This window comes from Cricetulus griseus, chromosome 6 (genome assembly GCF_003668045.3).
Source record: "Cricetulus griseus strain 17A/GY chromosome 6, alternate assembly CriGri-PICRH-1.0, whole genome shotgun sequence".
Taxonomy (NCBI): Eukaryota; Metazoa; Chordata; class Mammalia; order Rodentia; family Cricetidae; genus Cricetulus; species Cricetulus griseus.
The window spans coordinates 22369686-22393628 of record NC_048599.1 but is presented as its reverse complement, the minus strand read 5'-3'; the positions used below and the strand labels follow the sequence as shown (position 1 = coordinate 22393628).

Sequence of the window (23943 nt, the reverse complement as noted above, 5' to 3'; positions counted from 1 at the left end):
AACCTTACATATCCACCTGTTCCTACTGGAACACAAGATGAGATGACTCTAAGAGTGGCTGTAGAGGGCACAGAGGACAGAGGCTAAAACTGAGCCATCTTATGATAAGGTTAACTTGGCAGACAATTTCCTTTAGGGACTGGTGAGATGGCTCAGGTAAGGGCCCTTGATGCCAAGCCTGACAACTGGAGCTTGATCTGCAGGACCTACATGATGGAAGGAGAGAACTGACTCCTGCAAGTTACACTATGAGACACAATGCACCTACCCACCAACGCTAAATACATACACAGTACACAGTAAATGTACAGAACAACATAGAAAGAAAACACTCTTAGCTGTCGTAAGGTGGCCAGAATTGGTCAAATATTCAAAGAAAAGTCTTGTTTTTAAGAAAAACAAATACTATTTTATAATTTAAGAATCTTTGAGTTATGAATAAATAGATAAGTGTTAGCTTAATAGTTTGAGGACTTTGGAATGTAAAAAATTAATAATTAAAAAAAAAAAAACCTGTTTGAGGGCCAAAGTGCTTATCAACAGGGACTAGGAATGGAAGACATAGAAAAAATCACTTATAGGGAAAAAACACTGATGGTATATCAAAGATGATGTTTTTTTATTTCACCTTTCTACTTCAAGATATAATCTGGTTGTGTCAAAATCTACAACAGAAATTAAAAATAAAATCATCTTGTCCAAGTCTGCCATAAACTGCTGATTCCCCATAATGGCCCACACAGCCTGTCAAAACACTACTCTGACAACAAAGCTCCCATGGTTAGCATGCAGGTTGCATGGCTGTGTGCGGGCACCATGTTGAGGTTGAGGGCAGCACTGGGCCAGCAAGCAATGGCACTGCTCCAGGACCTCTAGAGGGCACTCAGACCCTTGGGGGCTGGGATGTGAGAGGGCATGGGCTCCAATGAGCTTGCTGCTCAGTTGGTATTCCAAAATGTTTTTCATTCAACTTGGGTAATTATCTAAAAAAACCTATGAGTTCATACCTTCAATTTTCTGCAGAACTTAAACCCAGATTTAAAGGTAAACACCTGAAAGGTTCAGGCTTTAATGCTGATCAGTTCTGTCTCTTTAAGAGACAGACCCTGCCCCCTGACAACAGTCAGGGCACGCACAGGAAAACATGCTACGTCATCACAACATCACCCGCCATGCATTAAGGCCTGCTGAGGACTCTGGGCATACATGGAACCTCAGTGTGCATACACAGTTTTTCCTTTAAAAGTCCCAACTTCCCTGCTGCTCACTCTCTTTACTCTTTTTACTCTCTCTACTTTATCTTCTTCGCTCTCTCCCACCTACGTGCTCTCTCTGCCTCTCTATGGTGACCGGCCATGGTGGGTCGCCTATAATAAACTAGTCAATATGTCTCATCTTGCACCTTCCTCCTCTTTTTCTTTATATTTAATTTAAACAAAAACATAACAACACCCAGATGTGAAACTTTCAGAACTGGTTAGAAAAACTGTGGTCCTGTTGAAGGAAAATACTATATTCAGGGGGAAAAAAAAGAAAGTATACTAAGCTAATTTTAAGGCAGAATGGAAAGCATACAAAGAAGCTGTGAGCAAGTTTAAATAACAGCTAACTCTAAGTCAGGCAATGTCTTCTGAGAAAGAAATCAGGCAAAAACATTTTAAAAAGAAAGCATTATTGAAAAGGAAAGAATTAACTTTGCTTGGAAAACCAAATAGATCTGGATCTGAAAGTTTCCAATAGGCTAAAGATGAATCTGTTCATCATCAGGCTGGAAATGTCTGTCTAGTGCACATAAGAAGGCATATATTCAGCTTGCTGAAGTTGACAGAATTCATTATGATTCTTGGGAAGAGCAAATAGCTGAAGTTGGGCAGAGTGAATCAGTCACAGTGTGAAACTATCAGATGATAGCACGGAGAATTGAGATTGAAGATGAAGGTGTCTTTGTGATTAGGTATAAGAAACCAATTAGGTCTCAATGCCTCAAGCTGCTGTCAAATTAGAAATGATAAAATTGATTAACATTTGACATTAAGCCAGGCATTGGTGGCATATGCCTTTAATCTCAGCACTTGGGAGGCTGAGGCAGGTGGATCTCTGTGAGTTTGAGGCCAGCCTAGACTATAGATTGAGTTCCAGGACAGGCTCCAAAACAATACAAAGAAACTCTGTCTCAAAAAACCAAAAAACATTTGATATTAAATTCCTATTTTTGTCACTCAGTGACTTCTGCCTGTTGAATACATTTCTACTGGTATTTTCAAGCCCTGACAGACAATGGGAATTCCTACCTTTTGCTTAAGAACTGGAGAAGAGACTGTTCATGCAGATGTGAGGTGATCACTCCACCTTTGATGGAGGCAGACAGACTGTGAGGCATTTCCCTGATGACAGTTACTGTGGGTGTGTGAAGCTTTTACACCAATGACAGTTATGTGCAAGTGTGTGCCCTTTTGTTCTGGGGTTTGAGCTGTTTTCACAACTGTCGCAGAGCTGTGACGTAACTGCTTTTTCAAAGCAGCTTCCACACTCAGTAGGTAAAATCTGGTTCTTAGGCATTAAATCAAGTGTAAAGTTGATAGTTGGACATACAAGTGATTGTTGGTGTCATGACAGCTTTTTATAGTAGGAACAAAGAGATTTATATACCTTTCTCATTAGCCTTTTCTTTTTCCTAAAGTAAAAACTAAGAAATTATGTACCAAGTCTGTGTATTTGTCTATATTGCATAGAATAAAAAGTCTAATTTTCTTCAAAAGAAAAAAACTACTACTTCCCTGGGAGGACTCTAAGGCCTTGCTGATGGCTAGGAGGGTAGATTTACTTACTGACATGTCCATTCCATGAAGTCTTCGTGTTTCCTGGACCATTACAGTCTCTAATATTTTATAATATAAAATTTCTGCCAGTTTTAATCTGTTTACAGCAAAGTCTGTGGGAAATAAAGGAAAGCATACGATATTGAAATTGTGATGACAACTAAAGAGAAAAACTTTTGCTTCTTTAACTGTAAGAGAAGAGAGGGATATTCTCCATACTTAATACTATGCCAATTTTAAATTTCTCTTCTTACCTATGTGAGATCCTGGCTGTTTATCTGTGGACTGAGTATAGTGTTGGCAGAAAGTCTCTCCTATTCCTTTCACTATTTTCGTAATGTTTTCCAAAGGATTCCGCATACAAGATCTATAAAATACAAGAGGAGCCCACTTACCAGGAAAAAACCCAGATTACCAACATTTCTCAAGATTGGGATATAGCTCAGTGATAGACTGCTTGCCTAGCACACCCAAGACCATGAACACACACACACACACACACACACACACACACACACACACACACACACACACACACAGAGAGAGAGAGAGAGAGAGGTGGGGGGACAGAGAGAGAGAGTCTGGTGATCTCAGCACTGGGATACAAAATCATGAAGATCATGAGTTCAAGATCAGCCTGGGCTACACAGCTAAAGAACAAACAAAACTAAAACACTAAAAGCTAATAGTTTTTAGTGGCTAGTTCTATTATCATTTACGAGCTTATAAATCTAAATAAACCTTTATATATATATAAAGCAAGCAACACACAATAAAGATATGTAGTCCCAATAAATTTCTATAATAATATTAACAAAAGTAGTAAAATTTCACATGTAAAAAAATTACATACACATTTTTTAAGTCTGACTACCTTTTATACATTATATAAGTACAAACATGAGATACATCTCTGTGACTGGCTTATTTTATTTAGTATACTCAAGGCCAAGATACTGTGGTATATGACTGGCTTTCCTTCCTTTTAGAGGCTAAATAGTATTTTATTCTATGTCTATATACACTGTTTTTCTTTGGTTCATTCACCTGTGGGCATTTTGTTTCCACATATTGATGATTGTGAATAATGTTGCAGGGAATACAATATACAAATATCCCTTATACCCCTCTACATCCTAAGTTCAGCACATGAGAGGCAGAGACAGGAGGTCTGTGTGAGTTCCAGGTCAGCCAGGCTGTATAGTGATGCCCTGTTTCAGTAACAACAGCAAAACTATGTAACAACAAAAGATCCTATTTTCAATTTTTTAATACATTTTTCAGAAGTGGTATTAACTGAGTCATATGATAATCAACTTTTATTCATTCTCTCTCCCCCCTCTCTCTCCTTCCTCCCTATCTCTCTCTCTCTCTCTGGTTTTTTGAGACAGGGTTTCTCTGTGTAACAGTTCTAGCTGTCCTGGAACTCAATTTGTAGACCAGGCTGAACTTGAACTCACAGAGATCTGCCTGCCTCTGCCTTCTGAATGCTGGGATTAGAGGCGTGCACCACTACTGTCCAGCCAACTTTTATTCTGATTATGCAACAAGCACTTTTACCCAATGAGCTACCTCACCAGCCCAATTTTTACTATTCTAAGAAAACATTGTATCATTTTCAACTATTTTCCAATCCTCAACAATAATAACAATAATGTCCAAGGATCCTTTTTTTTTTTTTTTTTTTTGGTTTTTCAAGACAGAGTTTCTCGGTATTGCTTTGGAGATTGTCCTGGAAGTTGCTCTGTAGACCAGGCTGGCCTCGAACTCACAGAGACCTGCCTGCCTCTGCCTCTGCCTCCTGAATGGTGGGATTAAAGGCGTGCTCCACCAATGCCCAGCTAGGATCCTAATTTCTTCCTGTTCTTACTAACACTTGTGATTGTATCTTTTGATTTGGGGGTAGAGTAAAAGATACGGCAATCTTGAACAGGCGCTGACTGCTCACTGTGGGTTTGATTTGTACTTCTCCAGTTAGTGATGCTTAGCACTCTATCATATTAGCCACTTGTCTCTCTGGAAAGATACCTGAGTGTTTTAAATATTTAAAAAATTCATATATTTATTACGAATGTATGCATGGAGGGGGGATGTAGGTCATGGATTATGTGTGGAGGTCAGAGGGGAACCTTGAGGGCGTTGATTCTATATACTCTACTTATATTCTATAAGTCTTGGAGAATGAACTTATCGGGTACTTGCTGAGCTGCCTTACCAGCCTACATTAAGCATTTTTGATCATTTTATTTTGCTGGGTATGGTAGCACACATTTGGTGCCTGCTTGTGTACCAAATGCATGCAGTGCCCACAAAGGCCAAAGAGGGTCTCAGCCTGATGTAGGTACTAGGAATCGAACCTAGGATCTCAGCAAAAGCAGCAAGTGCAATTAACTGCTGACCCATCTCTCTGGCCCAGGAGCACTTATTATTTTGTATTGTATTTGTTAATTTATTTTGTGTATATGTGTGAGGGGGCACTTGTGTATCACAGGACACATGTGGAGGGCAGAGGACATCCGGGAGTCAGCTCTCTCCTCCCACCATGTGGGTCCTGGGCATCAAACTCAGGTCATCAAGTTTAGCAGCAAAAGATAAAAGACTATGTATGTAGTCCTTCTGAGCCATCTCGGTGGCCCTGAATTAATTTTTTAATATTGTGTAATATCTTCATTTTTCTTCTCCACAGGAATATTTTGTTTTCCCAACAATATTTCTTTTCATTCTTTAACCATTGTATGGTCTTGGCACCACTATCAAAGGTCATTTTGACCACATGTGTATACACATGTGTACACACATACACACACACACACACACACACACACACACACACACACACACACACACACGAGTTTATTTCTCTCCACACCCCCCCCCTCGCTTATATATGTCTAGGTGAATACCATGCTATTTTGATTATTGAAACTTCGTACTATTTTGAAATAAAGTGTGAAGCCTTCAGTTTTGTTCTTTTTTCAAGGTTGTTTTGGCTATATGGGGTCCTCTGAGGTGCCACATAAATTTTAAAGTTTTTTTTTTTTTTTCCTATTTTGGTTTGTTGTTAAATAGTTTTGTTTTTGTTTGTTTGTTTGTTTGTTTTTTTGTTAAGTTGGATTTAATTTCAATATGTAGCCAATGAGGATGACATTGAACCCCTACCATTGTGCTGGGATTACAGGCCAACAGCATCACTCCCAGTTCCTCCCTTTTCCACCGAGATATTTTATTTATGTGCACGTTTCATATTCCTGGAAAATGAATCTCAGGACTTTCATGTATGTGTCTTTATATCCTGCTTTTCAAAGTTCGCCATGCTAGGCCCTATCATGCCTGCTGACCTTGTCAGGACACTGAATCAAACTGATGAGTCACTAGCAATGGCTCCACTATTGCTCTAGGTCTCTGAGCTACACATCACATCTCTTCCTGTGAGGATTACTACAGTTCTGCCATCTCCATGATCATCAATGATTACAAAATATAATCATGCCTCAGCATCAGTTAAAAACTGGCGACTTTGGAGCACCCCACCCCACCCCCATGCATCTTTATTAGTGTCTACGTACATTTATGCACTTGTGTGTGGAATTCAATCTTGGGCATCAATCCTCAGGAACTGACCATTTGTTTTTCAGATAGGTTCTCTCACTAGCCTGGGTTCTCAGCTTAGGTTAGGCTGGCTAACCAGAGAGCCCCAAGGATCCTCTTGCTCCTGCCTCCTTGGTGCTGTGATTTACAAAGGCGTATCACCACACTCAACTTCTTAACATGGGTTCTGGGGATCAAACTCAGGGCCTCAGCACTTTACCAACTAAGCTACCCCCCCAGCCCTGAAAGTTACCTTTTACACGTTAGGGCTCACATAAGCAGAAAGTGCTCTCCTTTCTCTTCAGCCATCAAAGAAAAGAAAAGGACTGAGATGCAGAGTCAGTGCAGCCTAAGGTCCTTGACAGGACTAATTCTGAAAAGACAGCAACAGGAGCCTGGGCCTGGACATGTCAACTCTTCCCTACCTCTGGTAGCTTACTTTTGAGACAAGGTCTTATGTAACTTAGCCTGGCCCTGAACTCCTGATCATTGTGCCTCAACAGAATGACAGAGGAAGAGCCAGTGTAGAATACTAAGTAGTACAATTACAATTTTATCAAGCATACTCCTTTTCCAGTACCACTTCTTGGAGATGGCCATCTGAAGAATCACCCACTTCTTTTCCTGACCATTAATTTAGAAGTTTATAACATCAAGTCCCTCTCTCCTCATTATTCTTTTTTTTTTTTTTTTTTTTTTGTGGTCTTTTTCAAGACAGGGTTTCTCTGTGGCTTTGGAGGCTGTCCTGGAACTAGCTCTTGTAGACCAGGCTGGCCTCAAACTCACAGAGATCCACCTGCCTCTGCCTCCCAAGTGCTGGGATTAAAGGTGTGAGCCACCACCGCCCGGCTCCATTATTCTTTTATTTCATTAAATGGTCTCTGCTCTGGCTTCATCCTACTATCTTTACCAAGAAACACACCTCTTGCCAGGTGTGTTTAATCTTTAATCCTAGCACTCGGGAGGCAGAGGCAGGCGGATCTCTGTGAGTTCGAGGCCAGCTGGGCTCCAGAGCAACTGCCAGGATAGGCTCCAAAGCTACACAGAGAAATCCTCTGTGTAGGGGTTTTTATCTCAAAAAACCAAAAAAAAAACCAAAAAAAAAAAAAAACCAAAAAAAAAAAAAAAAAACCAAAAACAAAAAGAAACATACCTCTTAAAAACAGTTCCATAAAATTCCATTACAAACTCTCCCTAATAGGTAAGCAGTCTCACCTTGAATAGCGACTCAGGTTGAACTCATTTAAAGTGAACTTAGGGGCCAGTGAGATGGCTCCAGGGGTAAGGGCACTTGTCTCTAAGCCTAACAGCCTGAATTCAATATCCATCATCTAAATGGTGGAAGGAGAGAACTGACTTCCACAAGTTGTTCTCTGGCTTCTACAAACATGCTATAGCACTCCTATCCCTCCACACATAATACGTAAATGAATGCAAAAACATTTAAAAAATAAATAAAATCAACTAAAAAGAAAAAAACACAAATAACTCGGTACTTAAAAGAGTGGGGTGTCAGCACTCAATAAACTTTCAAATATGCTTGAAAGCCTATTTTGTAAAATATCATAATTTTCAGTAGGTATTTCTGCTTAGATGTGAACATATTTTATGATAGAATCGATGTAGTAAAACTTGCCACATGCACTCCCACCCTCAAAATTCCTGACTTTATTAAAAACATAATTGAACAAAGAATCTAATTTTAATAAAACATTTAGGAGAATGATATTATACTTACTCAAAAATATTCAGAAGTTGTTCACTTGGTGCATTTTTTAGTCCAGCCACAATACTCTGTAAACGGCTTACACTCTGAGTTGCTGAAGCAACAGGCGTGGTGACTGCTTCTTTTTCTTGTAAATACCGCCGTCCAGTAAGCGGGGTCGAAGGTGCAAATGACGGCTTCTGTCAGAAAAAGGCAATGTGTGAGATTAACACGTTACTTCCTCTGACCCTATGTTTGATCTTCTCTATCCATATTTTCAGGTACATCACTTATTACTTTTCTTCCTTTTCAGGTCAGCCACCGTTTGTCCAGCAATAGTATGCTAATGACATTTGTACAACAGAATCATATTTCATATTTATAGGCTCATTTTACCTCATACAGTGTATCTGAAATATAATGTATATCTATTTTAATTCTATACATGAGAAAATAGGCACAGAGAGTAAAAAATTTCTCTGTGCTAATAAAGATAATGTAAGAGCTGGGAAATAGGCTCTCATTCTTTATAGGAGTGAATTTTCCGTTAGCCACTAAGAAATCCCACATATAAACTTAAAATTAAGCCTTGGCCCTCAACACTTCAGTCTACAGTTACATGGCAAAAGTCAGAAAAAAAGCAGTTTGTGTCAAGTGCAGGGAATTAAACTACAATTCTGAAGCAACATAACACAGACTAAGCTGAAACAATGAGACTAGTAAGAAAGCATAAGTTTTATGTCAAAAACATAGTGATAAACCCAGGTGCGATTGGAAAATGTACATAAAATATGGCTAATAGCAAGAGTAAGTGCTATAGTTTAAAAATTACCTTTTAGAGCTTTTATGAGAAATATAAATTAGTAGAAGAAACTCAATATTTAACTTGAAAGATGCATCTAATGTTAGTAGACTTACACAGAGAAAAGACAAGTATCATTCAGAACTGAGGCCAGACTAGCTTATATTACTTTTTCAAAGTGTTGTTGAAGGTTGTATTCCACATTGGCCTCTGATGTCAGTTTCCCAAATGGGGTGTCAGCAGCAAACTTTCGAGGTGTTCCAATTTCCTCCTCTGCATCTGCTCCCAAAAAGATCCTCTCGTCAAAGTCACCCACAGTTAGAACATACTCCTCATACTCCTTGTTCACTGCTTTGCTGCAAAGAGAATTGCATTCAGCTGCCAGAATAAAACGGAGCTGTAGGACAGATTCATTTCAGATGAAGACAGATCCAGCCTGCAGCTTGGGAAAAGTGATGACTTTGTATTTTGTTGCCTTTGCTTATCTATTATCAGAGGTTCCTACCTGAATATGAACATTCATGCTGGTCACAGCAATAACTTATCTTGAAGTGCAAGTGAAAAGAGACCATATATTTAATCTTAAAACAGTGAAGCTAATTCCAGAAAAGAAAGTAATATCTGATCACTGAGGAAACAATAGTGGCTTTGAAATAAGGGCATTCTCAATTGCTAATGTTGATTAATTGGAAGAATATAAAATCAAACACAGAAGCCATTGGGTGTATTTCTGAACTTCCAGGGAATACAGTTGTTTCAAATGCCAGTGTTTCTTAAATGTATTCAGCCAACAGGGCTTAATGACAATTCCATTCAATGCCATTAAAGCCAGACTTGAATTTGAAGGAGTTACCTTGATATTTAGTGTTTCACTTAACAAATTTCAACAAATCATTATTGCCAGTCTGTGACATGCCAGGTACTATTTGTATTAGATATTTACCTATTGTTTATAAAGTCTCATGTAGCCTAGGTTGGCCTCAAACTCACTATTGTAGCTAAGGCTAGCGTTGAATTTCTAATCCTCTTGCCACTAAGTCCCAAGTACTGAGATTACATACAGGCGTGAGCCAATCACACTCATCTTAAATACTTACCTATTATCAGTAAAACTGGAAAGGTCCAAGAGACATTCGCCTTTTAAAATCTGCCAACAAAAAAATAATTTAGGGAATATTAACAAGCATAAAAGTGAGATTTCTGTAACATTTCACATATGTATAACACATGTAAAAAGAATTATTAAAAATTTCAGAGCAGGGGCTCATAGACATGGTTCAGCAGTTAGCAGCACTGGCTGTTCTTGCAGAGGACCTGGATTCTGTCCCCAGCACCTACATGGTGGTTCACAACCATCTATAATTTCAGTTCTAGGGGATGTGACATCTCTTCTGACCTCTGAGGGATCCTGAATACAAGTGGTACACAGACACACTCAGGCATACACACACACAAAAATTAAATATTTTCAAAGGGACATTTATCCTAGTAAAATCTCTATCATAGAACATTAAAACAAATTTAAAGTTAAATTTTTTTCATCCTCTAGCACCATCCTCCCAAATAAGTAAAATCAAAGGTTTTTTATTTTTAATGGTGCTGGAAATTGAATTCAGGACCTCACTCATGCTGTCTGAATACTATTATCACTGTGATACACAGCCTTAAAGGCAAATTTTCAAAATACTGCAAGGTCAGTCTACAGTAGCTCTTTTCAAAATTTAAAAATATTTTCATTAATTCTTTAAGAATTGCAAACAAGGTATTTTGATCATATTTACTCCTTACTAATTCCTCCCAAATCTACCCCACATCCCTCTACTTTTTAAAATAACCCAATGACTCCAACTTGTGCTGCCCACAAACTTGGGAGCAGGGTCATCCACTGGAGTGTGGGTTACCCTTCCTGAGTCACACAGACTCTCTCAACCCTGAAGCATCAACTAACCACAGTTCCTAGGTTAGGAATGGGCTTTTCCCATTCGATACTAAAATGCTGACTGGGCTGATGTTATACAGGCAACCAGAGCTGCTATGAGCTCACTGAGTGATTGAGTGGAGTGCTTCTGTCATATCCCAAAGATACTGTTTTGCTCTGGTCTTCCCTAACCTCTGATATTAGAACTCCCCCACCACATTGAAATGATCCCTGAGCCGTGGAAGGTAATGTGATAGAGCTGTTCCTTTTGTAGCTAAGCATCCCACTGACATTTACTCTCTGCACTGAGAAAGCATTTAAAAAAAAAAAAAATTCACCAGGGATTCTGGTGAAAGAGATCCATTAATAAATACTAATCCATGAAAAGGAAAACTAAAGTTACTATTACATAATTCAGGCAAGCAAAAAATTTCAAAGGAGAGCCAGATGTGGTGTGCCACATGATTGCAATCCCAGAACTTGAGAGGTAAAGGCAAGAAGATCAGTAATTTAAAGTTATCCTTGGTTCCACAGTAAGTTTGAGGCCAGCTTAAATTACATGAGACCCTGTCCCAAAACAAACAAATGAAAAAGATTTAAAAGGAAATTTAGGGGGCTAGGGCTAGGTAGTTAGCTCAGTGGTACAGCACTAGCCTAGCATTTACAAGGCCATGGATTTGATCTTCAGTACCACAAATGGAAAGAGGGGAAGACCTTGACTCCTGTTACTTGTGAGAAAGGAAAACCAGTTATCAGTAGTTCCTTCTACCTTGCTAGACTTAGGTTGTCATTATGTTTGGTCACAAAGGGAAATGCCTTCACGAGCAAGGGTCCACCATACATGAATGGAGAGAGCTGAAAGAACATTTGTCATTCTAAAAGTGACGGTCATCATTTAGCTTGACAACAGTTTACCATGTAGAAATACCATCCCTTTGCCGGGCATGGTGGTGAACGCCTTTCATCCCATCACTCAGGAGGCAGAGGCAAGTGGATCTCGGTAAATTCAAGGCCAGCCTGGTCTACATAGTGAGTTTTAGAATAGCCAGGCCAGTTATACAGAGAAACCCTATTTCCAAAAACAAAAACAAAAAATTCCAACCCTGAATTTCCATAGCTTCTTGTTTTTAAGAGCTTTTTATATAAAAGGTCATGTTATTTAAATAATAAATTGAACAAGATAAAAGTAAGTACCATCCTACAAGCCAAACAAAACATCTCTGGCCTTAGAGTTGAAATACTATCACACAATTCAGAATACTTAACTAGCCTCTAAGTATATTCAAAACCAGAACAGTTTGGATGATGGGTTTGCTTCTGGAATGAATAAACTGTTATAATAATTATGCCAAGACAATAGCCAATTATACAGACAAAATGAGATTTGGGCCACTGTACCAGGGTATACTGCATCTGTACAATACGTTCTTTAAAAGCTTACTTTGCTGGAAATGTTTAACATACCTACAAGAAACCATTATGTGTACACACTCCAGGACATGTAAGACTAAATACAAAGTATGGAAGGGAGAAGAAACCAGTTAGGAAAGGCTTAATGTTTAAAGAAAATATCATGGGCGTGTGGGGTGGCTCAGCAGATACAGGCATCTGCTACATAAGCCTGGTAACCTGAATTTGATGCCTGGAACAGACTTAAAGGTGGAAGCAAAGAATCAACTGCCTGAAGTTGTCCTCTGACCTCCACACATGCTGTGGCATGTATATTCACATATACACAACAGGCATCCATGCACACATACAATAATAATAGTAACACTTAAAAAAAGTTTTTAAAGCCAGGCCATGGAGGCACACACCTTAATCCCATCACTTGGGAGGCCGAAGCAGGTAGATCCCTGTGACTTCAAGGCTAGCTTGGTCTACACAGCTAGTTCTAGGATAGCCAGAGCTACAAAGAGAAACCTGTCTTGAAAAGCAAACAAAAATAATAAAAAGAATATTAAGTAGGGGCTGGAGAGATGGCTCAGCGGTTAAGAGCATTGGCTGTTCTTTCAGAAAACCAAGGTTCAATTCCCAGCACATGGCAGCTCACAACTGTCTGTAATTCCAGTTCCAGTGGAACTGATACCTTCATACCAATGTACATAAAATAAAAGTTAAATTATTTTTTTAAAAGAGTAAGTAAATAAAAGTCTCCTAATACTAAGTGGGGAACCAGAATGATGATTTAAACCAAATCCTTTACCAAAGGGAAAAGATAAGGCCTAGCTGAATTACAGGATTCAGGGTTAAAGAAATAAGTTACTAACTCCTCCATGATAAAGCAATTCAGAAATATAAAAATAATTAATTAGAGAGAAAAACTCAGAATGCATGTAAGTAGCCTACAGGAAATTATCTGCTTTATTTATATGGAATTAAATTAATAGTTTTAGCTGGGTGTAGTGGCACATGCTTTATTCAATACTTGAGGCAGAGGCAGGACGACCTGTGTGATTTCAAGGGCAGCCTGGTCTATACAGTGATTTCCAGGACAGCCAGAACTAGTGAGACGTAGTGTCAAAAACAACAACAACAAAAAAACAAACCAATAGTTGTTATACTATTACAATGTCTTTAGTAAACAGTACTCATCAGAACTACTTACCCCAAAAAATCAGTCAGCTCACTCTGATCTCACGCTTTTCATAACCCTTTATTAGGAGAATGCAGGGTCTGTCAGAACCCTGAAAATTGCTGGCAGTGCATTTCCCTGACCCAACATACAACTGTGCACTCTCTTCAACCACCCAGTTTCTCTTGGGACTAGAGGGCAGTGTTGCATCGCAGCAGACCCTGAAACTTGGGACTGGAACAAGAGCTACAGGATGCTATGAGCTACCGTGGGGTTGCTGGGAATTGAACCTGATCTTCTGCAAGAGTAGTAAGTACTCCTAACTTCTGAACCATCCTTCTAGCCCCAGACCTGGGACATCTGACAATGGGTCCTACAATGTTGAGAAGATTCTTTCCTTTCAGGTTGCTGCTGACCCATTGTTAAGTTTAAATCCCCAAACTCACCACCGCTGATATAATAAGCCAATCAAACCAAATTAATACATACAGGTTTAATCTGAGCAAAGCATCCCTGGGTGGCCCCAGGAGAAAACAGAAAACCACAAAGTAAACCCAGAAGTGGAGGTTTTTAATGCCCTGGTGGGCATGGAGCCACCAGTGGTGGGCTTTTTTGGGGCAGAATCTTACTGAGGCAACTCCAGGGGAGGGGCCCCTGCTTGGTGGGGTTTGGAACAGACCAAGCCAGAGATCCCAAACAACCTCTAAACATCTTATTTAATTGTTAGTACCTTCTTGTCAAAGAGTTTTGAAATATATGGCTTGAAGTAATGCTCCTTTATTCCTTTTGCTTCTACTAGAAGTCCATCATGCAGATCACAAAGAACAGCAATGATACAGGGAGGCTCTTGTGCAGCTTTGAAGTCAGGAGCATGGAAATCAGATGGTAAACCTAGTTTGACAGACCATGAAGTGAACAGGAAGGATGAAAAGAACAGTCAGCTTTTAATTTTTCTAAAAATTAATAATTACTTTTCAAAAATAAATATTTTACCTTTAAATGATGGATTTAGCAAGTCTCGTCTATTTGGGCACATAATAGCATTGGCAAAAATCAGGTCCAAGCAGCACAGAAGTAAATGATAGGAGTTTACTAAATCATCACCAATCATACGAAAATTACCTTTATAAGAAAAAAAAGTTAAAATCCAGGAACCTCTCATGTCAAATACCACCAAATCCCAGAGTAGAAATGTAAAGCACTGAGAATGTACTTACCCTTCGTGTAAACAAAGAGTGTCCAGCAGAAATTAAAGAGATCCTTTACACTGCAAGGAATTCTTCTAAAACGGAAAAAAAAAAAATGCATTTTTTTTTGGTCTGACTCACCTAAGCATTGAAAAAGCAAATATAAATAAAAAGATCAAATTCCGTGTAAAACAGCACTCAAGGGGACAAATGGCTCATTAAACTCATCTAATAATTTTGCATTACAAATATATGAGATTAAAGGTCTCACCTCTGCTTCCTGCTTCGTGGCAACTTTGGCAGTTCTTCATATGGATTTTGAAATATATCTAAAAAAATGGGCTCAAATTTTTTAAAAATTACAGTAGATACTTCAAAATTTCTCTCTAGCCTTTCGATACGGTCACGAAATTCTTGTGGTAGGTTTGACATGTCCATCCACTTCTTCATTTTACTAAAAAACTGTATTAAGCTTCAAAGAGAAGGAAAAGTCAACTTTAAAATGAGCTCATATAATGGACTGAAAATGACACATCATCTTAATGACTAAAAAAAATCTGTTTTAAAAAACCTAAATTGATGACAAAGCAAACAACATAAACCCTCACTCCCAGCCTAAACCCCCACTTCAGTGCTATGAATTCCACTGGCTCCCAGGGTCATCTCAGAGACTGACGACACAGAAGTGACAGCGATCTTCTATGATGCAGGCAGAGGCGAAAGCACCTATTCCTTTCCTCCGCTACACCCAGGCAATGATGTATCCACATACAGTTTATGAAGTAAATGTTACTCAATAATTTATAGGTTCGCAAATTTAGTTTGAATTAAAAATAAGTCTCCCAAATGGAAAGTTGTTCACAAACCAGCAGACGATTATAGGTTAGGAGTAAAATTCAACTGTCTCAGTTCTTTTGTTTTTGGAGACAAGGTTTCTCTGTGTAGCCCTGCTGTCCTGGAACTCACAGCTCTGCCTCCCAAGTGCTGGGATTAAAGGTGTGCTTAGTGTTTGAGTTCTAATTTTTGGTGATGTGGCATCATCACCAAAAAGAAAATAAGTATGGAGATACTTAGAAAATCATAGTAGATTGTTATTCCAGTTTCTCATCTTGTTCAATAATGGGGATACTCTCTGTTAGGGGGTCTTAGACTGAAAACTCATAGTGTCAAAAGCTCACTTTATTAAATAGCTGGCACCATACAGAGGAATACTTGGTAATTTTTTAAAATTTATTTATTTATTATGTATACAGTGTTCTGCCTGCATGTATCCCTGCAGGCCAGAAGAGGGCACCAGATCTCATTACAGATGGTTGTGAGCCACCATGTGTTGCTGGGAATTGAACTCAAGACCTCTGGAACAATAGGCAGTGTTCTTCTTGATCCCTGAGCCATCTCTCCAGCCTGGCATTTTTTTAAAAAAAGTTATCAGTTAATTGTTCACAGGTAAATTTGACTCATTTGAAAATTTTATTATGGGTATGTACTGATCTAATATTTGAAGTTATAACTCTGTTGTTTAGAGACAGGTCTTTTGTAGCCCAGGCTGGCTCTGAACTTACCAAGGATGTTCAATCCCTAATCTTCTTGTCTCCAACACCCCAGTGCTTATGTCACACAGCCAACTTTTCTATGGTGCCTCGAATGAAAACCAGGGCCTCAGGCACACTGGGTAAGCACATTACCAACTGAGCTATATTCCCCAGCCCGACAGACAACATTTTAAATAAATCTACAATTACCCTCAGTCCTCTTTTAAAATAGATTGCTCCTCATTTGAGCTCTGTCTGATGTTTCTTTATGATTAAATATACACAAGTTGCAGACTTTGAAATTGGAGAACTGCATACGGTGATTTTAAGTCTTTAGGACAACTACATGCAGTGACATATTATATCCATACTCATCTCACTAGTGTTATTGACTCTGGTCATCTTGTCAATATGTTGTCCTGTTTTGTATCATATAGTTGATACTTATTTTTTAACTTGTCACTACTATCACTCTGTAGATATTAGTTCTGCCTTTTACCTGTTCTTTTGTCAATCACATAGGACTATTTACCTGGATAGGAAACAAAGAAATGCAATAACCCAGACTCAGACAGGTGTTAATGTCCATTTCTGGGGTGTTGAGGGGGTCTGACTGATAAAACTATTTGAGGTCACTTCCACTTCCTTTCCCAAGGTATCCAGAATAGAAGACAGGCAATTATTAAAGCCCCATTCTGGGGGCTGGAGAGACAGCTCAGTGGTTGAGAGCACTGACTGCTCTTCCAGAGGACCTGGTCTCAATTCCCAGAACCCACATGGCAGCTCACAACTGTCTGTACCTTCAGTTCCAGGGGATACAACACACTCACACAGACACGCATGCAGGTCAAACACCAATGTACATAAAGGATAAAGGGAACAGTCGTACAAATAGTTTCAATTCACTCTAATTAAAAACAAACAAAAACAAAAACAAAACACCACAGTGGAGTGGTGGTAGCACATGCCTTTAATCCCAGCACTTGAGAGGCAGGAGCAGACAGACTGCTGAGTTTGAGGCAGCTGGTCTACAAAGAGTTCCAGGACAACCAGGGCTACTCAGAGAAACCCTATCTCAGAAAAAAAAAAAAAAATTCAGAAATAATCACAACAATTTTAGCTCTATGGAAAATTAATAAAGTCAAGATGATTAAAGAATCTTTATAGATCTCAACTTATGTCATTGATAATAATGAAAATTAATGTTATAATAACTTTAAATTGAGCAAAACCTATCTATTATAGAAACAATCTGATCTTTTCTTCATCACTGGCCACATAATTTTTTAAATCTTTATAATAACTAGCTGTTATTAATATCGTGGCTCATGCCTATAATCCCAATAATATCACCAGAAACAATGACTATGGAAATATTCCTTATTAAAGAAGAATAAATAGGCATAAGAGAATGTATGCAAAATTGAGAACTGTTCTCAAAGAGAATATTATTAGATCAACTAACAAAACTAGAATATAGATGGCAGATTTGAAAAAATGCTAAGTGTTAAGTTCTCTGAAGTTTATAACCGTGTCACAGTTAATTAAGAAATACCACTAGCCAGGTGTTGGTAGTGCACGCCTTTAATCCCAGCACTTGGGAGGCAGAGGCAGGCGAATCTCTGTGAGTTCAAGGCCAGCCTGGTCTACAGAGCGAGTGCCAGGATAGGCTCCAAAGTTACACAGAGAAACCTTGTCTCAAAAAAAAAAAAAAAAAAAAGAAAGAAAAGAAAAAAGAAATACCACTAAAACTTAAAATGAGAGAAACTGAATCTGAAAAGGAAATTTATAACTCTATGTGCACATGATGTGTGTTTATGTGTCTGCATGCGTGCATGTATGCTTGTACATTTGTTCATGTAGCTACATGTGGGAGCCAGAAAATGACACTGTAATATTCCTCTCAATCACTTTTCCACTTGAATTTATTTTTAAATTCGTCTTTGTGTGTGTGTGTGTGTGTGTGCATGTGAGTATGAATACATGTCCTGAGTAAGCAGGTGCCTGAGGAGGCAAGAAGGAGGTGTCAGAACCTTTTGAAGTATAGTCCCAGGGAGTTATGAGCCCCAATTTGGATGTTGGGAACCATATTCGGGTTCTCTGGGAGAACAGGAAGCCCTTTTAAACACTGGGCCATCTCTCCAGGACCTCTACCTTAATTTTTGAAGTGGAGCTATCACTTGGACTGGACTGGCTAGTCAGCAAGCCCCAGGACTGGCCTGCCTTGTTCCCTGGCACTGAAGCGCCAGAGCACAAGAACCCCGTACTCATGCTTGTGTAACAAATACTCTACCCACTGAGCCACGGCTCTAGCCCAAATTTAGCACTTCTAATGTTTTACCTTAACTTAGCTGAGCGTAGTATTCTGGTCAGTGAAACACAGTTTCCTTCCATGACACCCTTTCCCACTGTAGGAATGATGCTCTTGCGACAAGCAACGTATAAAGAACATGCCAGCCAGTGTATGACTTCTCCCTGCAAGCCGACGCAAAAAAAATAGAGATACCTTAAAATGCTTATACAGAAAAGGCCTTATAATTTCATCTGTCTAAGCCCTGAAGAAATAAGGCTAATACAGTTCCAAACTTCAGCACAGACTCCCACATTCTCCTCCTTGTTCTTAGAACCAGAACATGAAAAATCAGAAATTTTCCTAAATTTCTAAATCCAAAAAAAGATCTCTTACTTCATTCCAAGTTTAGCCTTACTGAAAGAATTCTACTAAAATCTCTTTGTATCCTCCCCCACCTCTCTCTCTGAGACTGAGTTTTGTATAGCCCTGGCTGTTTTGGAACTAGCTCTGTAGACCAGGGTGGCCTTGAACCCACAGAGGTCCACCTGCCTCTACTTCCTAAGTGCTGGGATTAAAAGCATGTGTAACCACCACCACCACCTGGCATCTTTCTGTTTTAAAACAGCAGTCATATTCTTGATGGTATTTATTCTTTATGTTTCTTTTTAACCAATTTGGCAAAGAAAAGAAAAATATAGAGTAGAAAGTTTTCAAGGGAGTCACATGTCAAGATATTAATATATAGATACATAATATTAATACCCACAATATGAAGGGAAATGTCATTTTGTGAGGTAAAGATCTGGGGCATTATTTATCCTATAGTAAGTTATCTTTAAAATATTAAGCATAGTTCTCCACCACCATAGATAATCTCAGTTTATAAGCTATAAAAAAAAGTAATGATTGGTAATTCAACACAATTTTCTGCTCTTGACTTCAAATGTTTTCAAGCAGGAAACACCTCATGACTGGGTGGAATACAATTGAAGTCTGAGGATTAAGAATTACAGATACAGGTCGGGCAGTGGTAGTAGAAGCCTTTAATACCAGCACTTGGGAGGCAGAGGCATTTGGATCTCTGAGTTGTAGGCCAGCCTGGTCTACAGAGCAAGTTCCAGGACAGCCAGGACTACACAGAGAAAAAACAAAAAACAAAAACACTAACATGGCTGCATAAACAAGACCTCAACAAGGATGAAACCAATAGACACACTAACATGGAAGGAAGAACCTAGACAAAGAACTACAGGCAACAGAGGAACACTAACAGAAGGAGAAACACCAATTGGTTCTCCAACATCAAATGGTCAGCCTAGAAAACATCAACATGTCGACTGAGCAGACTGTATTTATATATTTAGAAATATACACACAAACACACAAACATGGAACAATTAAAGAAAACGACCATGAATTTGAGAGAGAGCACAAAGGGGAGGTACATAAAGGAGGGAGGGGTTGGAGGGAGGAAGGGACAGAGAGAATGATGTAATTATATTATAATCTAAAAACAAAATTGTAATACTAAAAAGAATTATTGACCCAGGACCAGAGAGATGACACTTACTGCGTAGGCCTGGAGACTTCCATTTGATTCCTGGAACCCATGTAAACATGAAAGGAGAAATCTGACCCGACAGAAGTTGTCCTCCAACCTCCAACCTCCAACCCCGGAGCCATGGCACATGCCACACATCCCCCCATTATAAATTAAAATTTAAAAATTTTTTTGTGAGAGGGTTATACAGATATCTCAGTGGTACAATACTGAAAACAACAAAACAAAATCAAAGATGGTTCTTTTTTTTAAATTTTATTTATTTATTATGTATATAACATTCTGCTTCCATGTATATCTGCACATCAGAAGAGGGCACCAGATCTCATAACAGATGGTTGTGAGCCACCATGTGGTTGCTGGAAATTGAACTCAGGACCTCTGGAAGAGCAGTCGGTGCTCTTTAACCGCTGAGCCATCTCTCCAGCTCCCAAAGATGGTTCTTAATCTCCAAATCTAAAGTTAAGAATAATAACAGAAACTATTCTCCATAATTGATAAGAATATAGGTTGGAAGAATTGAAGAGGGGGCTGGAGAGATGGCTCATAGGTTAAGAGCACTGAATGCTCTTCCAAAGGACCAGAGTTCAATTCCGAGCAACCACATGGTGGCTCACAACCATCTGTAATGAGATCTGGTGCCCTCTTCTGGTGTGCAAGCATGCATGCAGACAACAACTGTATACATAATAAATAAAATATTTTTTAAAAAAAGAATTGAAAAGAAAGTGTGGAAAAATGCAGTGTAGTAATTGACTTTGCCTGGAAGTCAACAAAAACTTCATGAAGGAAGTTTCAAACTGCTCAGTAGCAAACTGCTAAAAAATGTAAGTAAGTTAGGGGAGTAAAGGGAGAATGCCAGCAGGGGCTTGTGTGGTGGGTCAGGCAAGGCGGGGACTGCAGAAAGGATGGAGACATTAGCAGCAGAGACAGGGAGATGAGATACCTGCTTTCCAAGCAGCTTTTACCAACAACTAAAAGAAAAAACAAAACAAACAAACAAAAAACCACAGGACAGAATACTTCCAAACTCAATTCATATAGTTATGCTTTCTTTCTTGCCTTTTTTAAAAAAGATTTTGTATGCCTGTTTGCTGTAAGAGGGCACCAGATCTCACTGGGAATTGAACTCAGGACCTCTGGAATAACAGACAATGCTCTTAACATCCGAGCCATCTCTCCAACCCACAGCCACGATTTCTAAAGCAAACATTTAAGGTATCAATCAGCTCTGCCTAACTACAGATTTAGAATTTAGATCATCAACCTTCTCTGGACTGAGTTTAGCATACTTAGGAATCTGAAACAAGTGTCTAGTTTGAGTGACTGGGCCACAGATTGTATTTATAATACTTATTTGAGGAGATTAAATGAGGGTTTGGGAGATTAGAATGCTTTCTCAGGATGTCAACTGAGATGTTATTAAAATTTCCCTTACTTTTTGTATAATGTATGTGTGTCTGCATGTATGTACACGTGTGTAAATGTGTATAACCACTCACATAGTCACGAGTGAAGGTCAGAGATAAATGTTGGGTGTCTTCATCTATCACTCTCAACCTCAACCTTTTGAGACAAGAATAGCTCACTGAACCTGCAGCTTTGTGCTTCAGCTAGACTGGCAGGCCAGGGCCAGGGTTTGGGATTGGCCTGTCTTCACCACTCTGTCCTTCATACCCTGTAACCCCAGGGTTACAGACAAGACTGCCACAGCACCTGCCTGTTACACAGCTACTTGGGAATCCTTCATCCACTGAGCCAGCTTTTTTTTTTATTTTTTTTTATTTTTTTTTATTTTTTTTGGTTTTTCGAGACAGGGTTTCTCTGTGGCTTTGGAGGCTGTCCTGGAACTTGCTCTTGTAGACCAGTTCTGGGATTAAAAGCGTGCCCCACCAACGCCTGGCTTCTCCTATACTTTCATAGTCTTTCAGTTTTCCAGATACTAGGCAGCGTTCTGTCTGCATGTAACCCTGCAGGCCAGAAGAGGGCACCAGATCTCATCACAGATGGTTGTGTGATATCATGTGGTTGCCGGGACTTGAACTCAGGATCTCTGAAAAACCAGCTAATGTTCTTAACCACTGAGCCATCTCTCCAGCCCCGAAGATCACTATCTTTTTTTTTTTTTTTTAAATTCAGTCTACTCTGCCTTTTCCTGGAAACATGTAAGGTTGTCTCAGGTACTTTTCTCTTGTATGAGTAGAGACATATGTTCAATAGTCAAACTCCCTATTTCCAACTCCATGCCTTTGAGTCCAGCAATTATTCCACTGGCAGGAGAGTCAGAGGAACAATCTATATGTGAATCCAGCCCGTGTGTATAATAAAAGGTTTGCAACATCGTATTCCAGTATCCCAGAAGATACCAAAATCCAAGGATCTTCAAGTCCATGATTTAAAATGGCAATGCATTTACACAGAACCTATGATCACTTACTTGAAGTAAATAATCATACTATATTGTTTGTGGAACAAGTCTGTTGATGTTCAGGACAAATGCAATTTCCCCCAAACACTTCTGATCCGCTGAACGCCCCCCCCCACGAATTCCACCACATTTATACTTCCACACTATAAGCTTATATACCTATACAAGTTTCGGTATCTGAGTGACTCTAGGCAAAACAATCCTGGGCAGTCATAACACCAAGAAAACAGGTATAGTAGTCACTAACCTGCTGTGAAGACAAATATAAAAGTTACTTCGAAAATCTAATAGTGATAACCACCATTTACTGTATTCAGAGCCAGACCACAGTAATAACCTGGCAGAGAGCAACATAGGGCTGAGAAGAGCTTTGTATGTGCTGACTTTGATCAAACTACAGTGGTATAAATGAACTCGGTGCTGCACCCTATGAAGCAGAAGGGTGGGGAGGTTAAATGGCTCATACAACCCAGTCACCTTGGGTGCTAAATTAACCTCTTACGACCACGCCTTCTCTTCTGCGGAGCGGGGATCCAAAAGTGTTTCAAAAGAGTGGGGGAAGACATAATCAAAGGGCTGAGCAGCGATGAGCAATTCCTTTTATCACAGGGTCGGGTCTGATCGATCTAACGGCAGCACCGTGCCGTTTGGGGCGCTGAGCGGCGCGCAGAAATCAAGGTTGGAAGTCTGGTGTCTCGGGAACCCCGGAGTGGGGAGCGGGAACTCCGGAGCGGGGAGCCGGGAGCGGGAACCCCGGAGCGGGGAGCGGGGAGCGGGAACCCCGGAGCGGGGAGCGGGAACCCCGGAGCGGGGAGCGGGACTCAGAAGCTGCTGGCAGCTCCTTTTCTCAGCTTCGGTTTCCCGCCGAGCGACACCACCCTTCCCTGCCCGCACTCCTCGGAGACCCTCGGCGGTGGGGGAACTCCCACCGCCCGATAGGCTGGGGCGGGGCGGGCCGGGGGTGGGGCCTGGCGAGGGTCCGGGCCGCCGCCCACCTGCCGCCGCTCACCTCTAGGCTGTAGTTGCCGCGGATGGCGGTGAAGTCGTCCAGGGCTTCGGCCGCGCTCCCTTCGTCCAGGTTCAGCTCCTGGCACAGGGCCTGCAGCGCCTCCCTGGCCGCGGCGACCACCGCCGCCCCCTCGGCGTGGGGCTCGTCTTCGAACATCCCCTCCGGCCCGACGGGCGGCGCGACCCGGCTTCGGGTTTTCTTTTCCCTCCCGGCGAGCTACCCACAACCCCCCGCGACAAAGCGCGCGAAAATCGCCTACTTGAGCTCGCCTTCCCTTCATCGTCTGCCTCCGCTTTTCTCCTCAAAAAGTCCCTTTCTCCTCTGGAGCCCGCTGGAGCCCCTCTCCGGGGATGTGATAAGAAGGCGGACCTCAGACTCTAAGGGATACCTAGCTCGGGCCCTCGGTGGGCAGCCCCGGGGCACCGGCCGGCGGGGACGGACGGCAGGGAGAGGGGCGGAAGGATCCGAGCCGGTGCTGAGGCCGCCGGGACTGTAGCTGGCGACCCGCGCTCTCCACGGCGGTCCC

The 23943-nt window shown here is 40.4% G+C and overlaps 1 protein-coding gene across 1 annotated transcript in view; it reads right to left on the bottom strand.

The window, feature by feature from the left end:
* The window catches only part of Rbl1 (RB transcriptional corepressor like 1), a 56503-nt gene extending 32851 nt beyond the window's left edge, over positions 1-23652 (bottom strand). Inside the window, exons 1-11 of the mRNA XM_027421280.2 lie at positions 23418-23652; positions 18468-18601; positions 14866-15066; positions 14625-14689; positions 14401-14529; positions 14138-14298; positions 10012-10061; positions 9084-9270; positions 8146-8312; positions 3074-3186; positions 2829-2932 (exon numbers count right to left, since the gene is read on the bottom strand). Coding sequence (XP_027277081.1) covers positions 2829-2932; positions 3074-3186; positions 8146-8312; positions 9084-9270; positions 10012-10061; positions 14138-14298; positions 14401-14529; positions 14625-14689; positions 14866-15066; positions 18468-18601; positions 23418-23573 — 1467 coding nt within the window. The 5' untranslated portion in view covers positions 23574-23652. The remainder of the gene's footprint in view (positions 1-2828; positions 2933-3073; positions 3187-8145; positions 8313-9083; positions 9271-10011; positions 10062-14137; positions 14299-14400; positions 14530-14624; positions 14690-14865; positions 15067-18467; positions 18602-23417) is intronic.
* Positions 23653-23943: the final 291 nt, after the last annotated feature.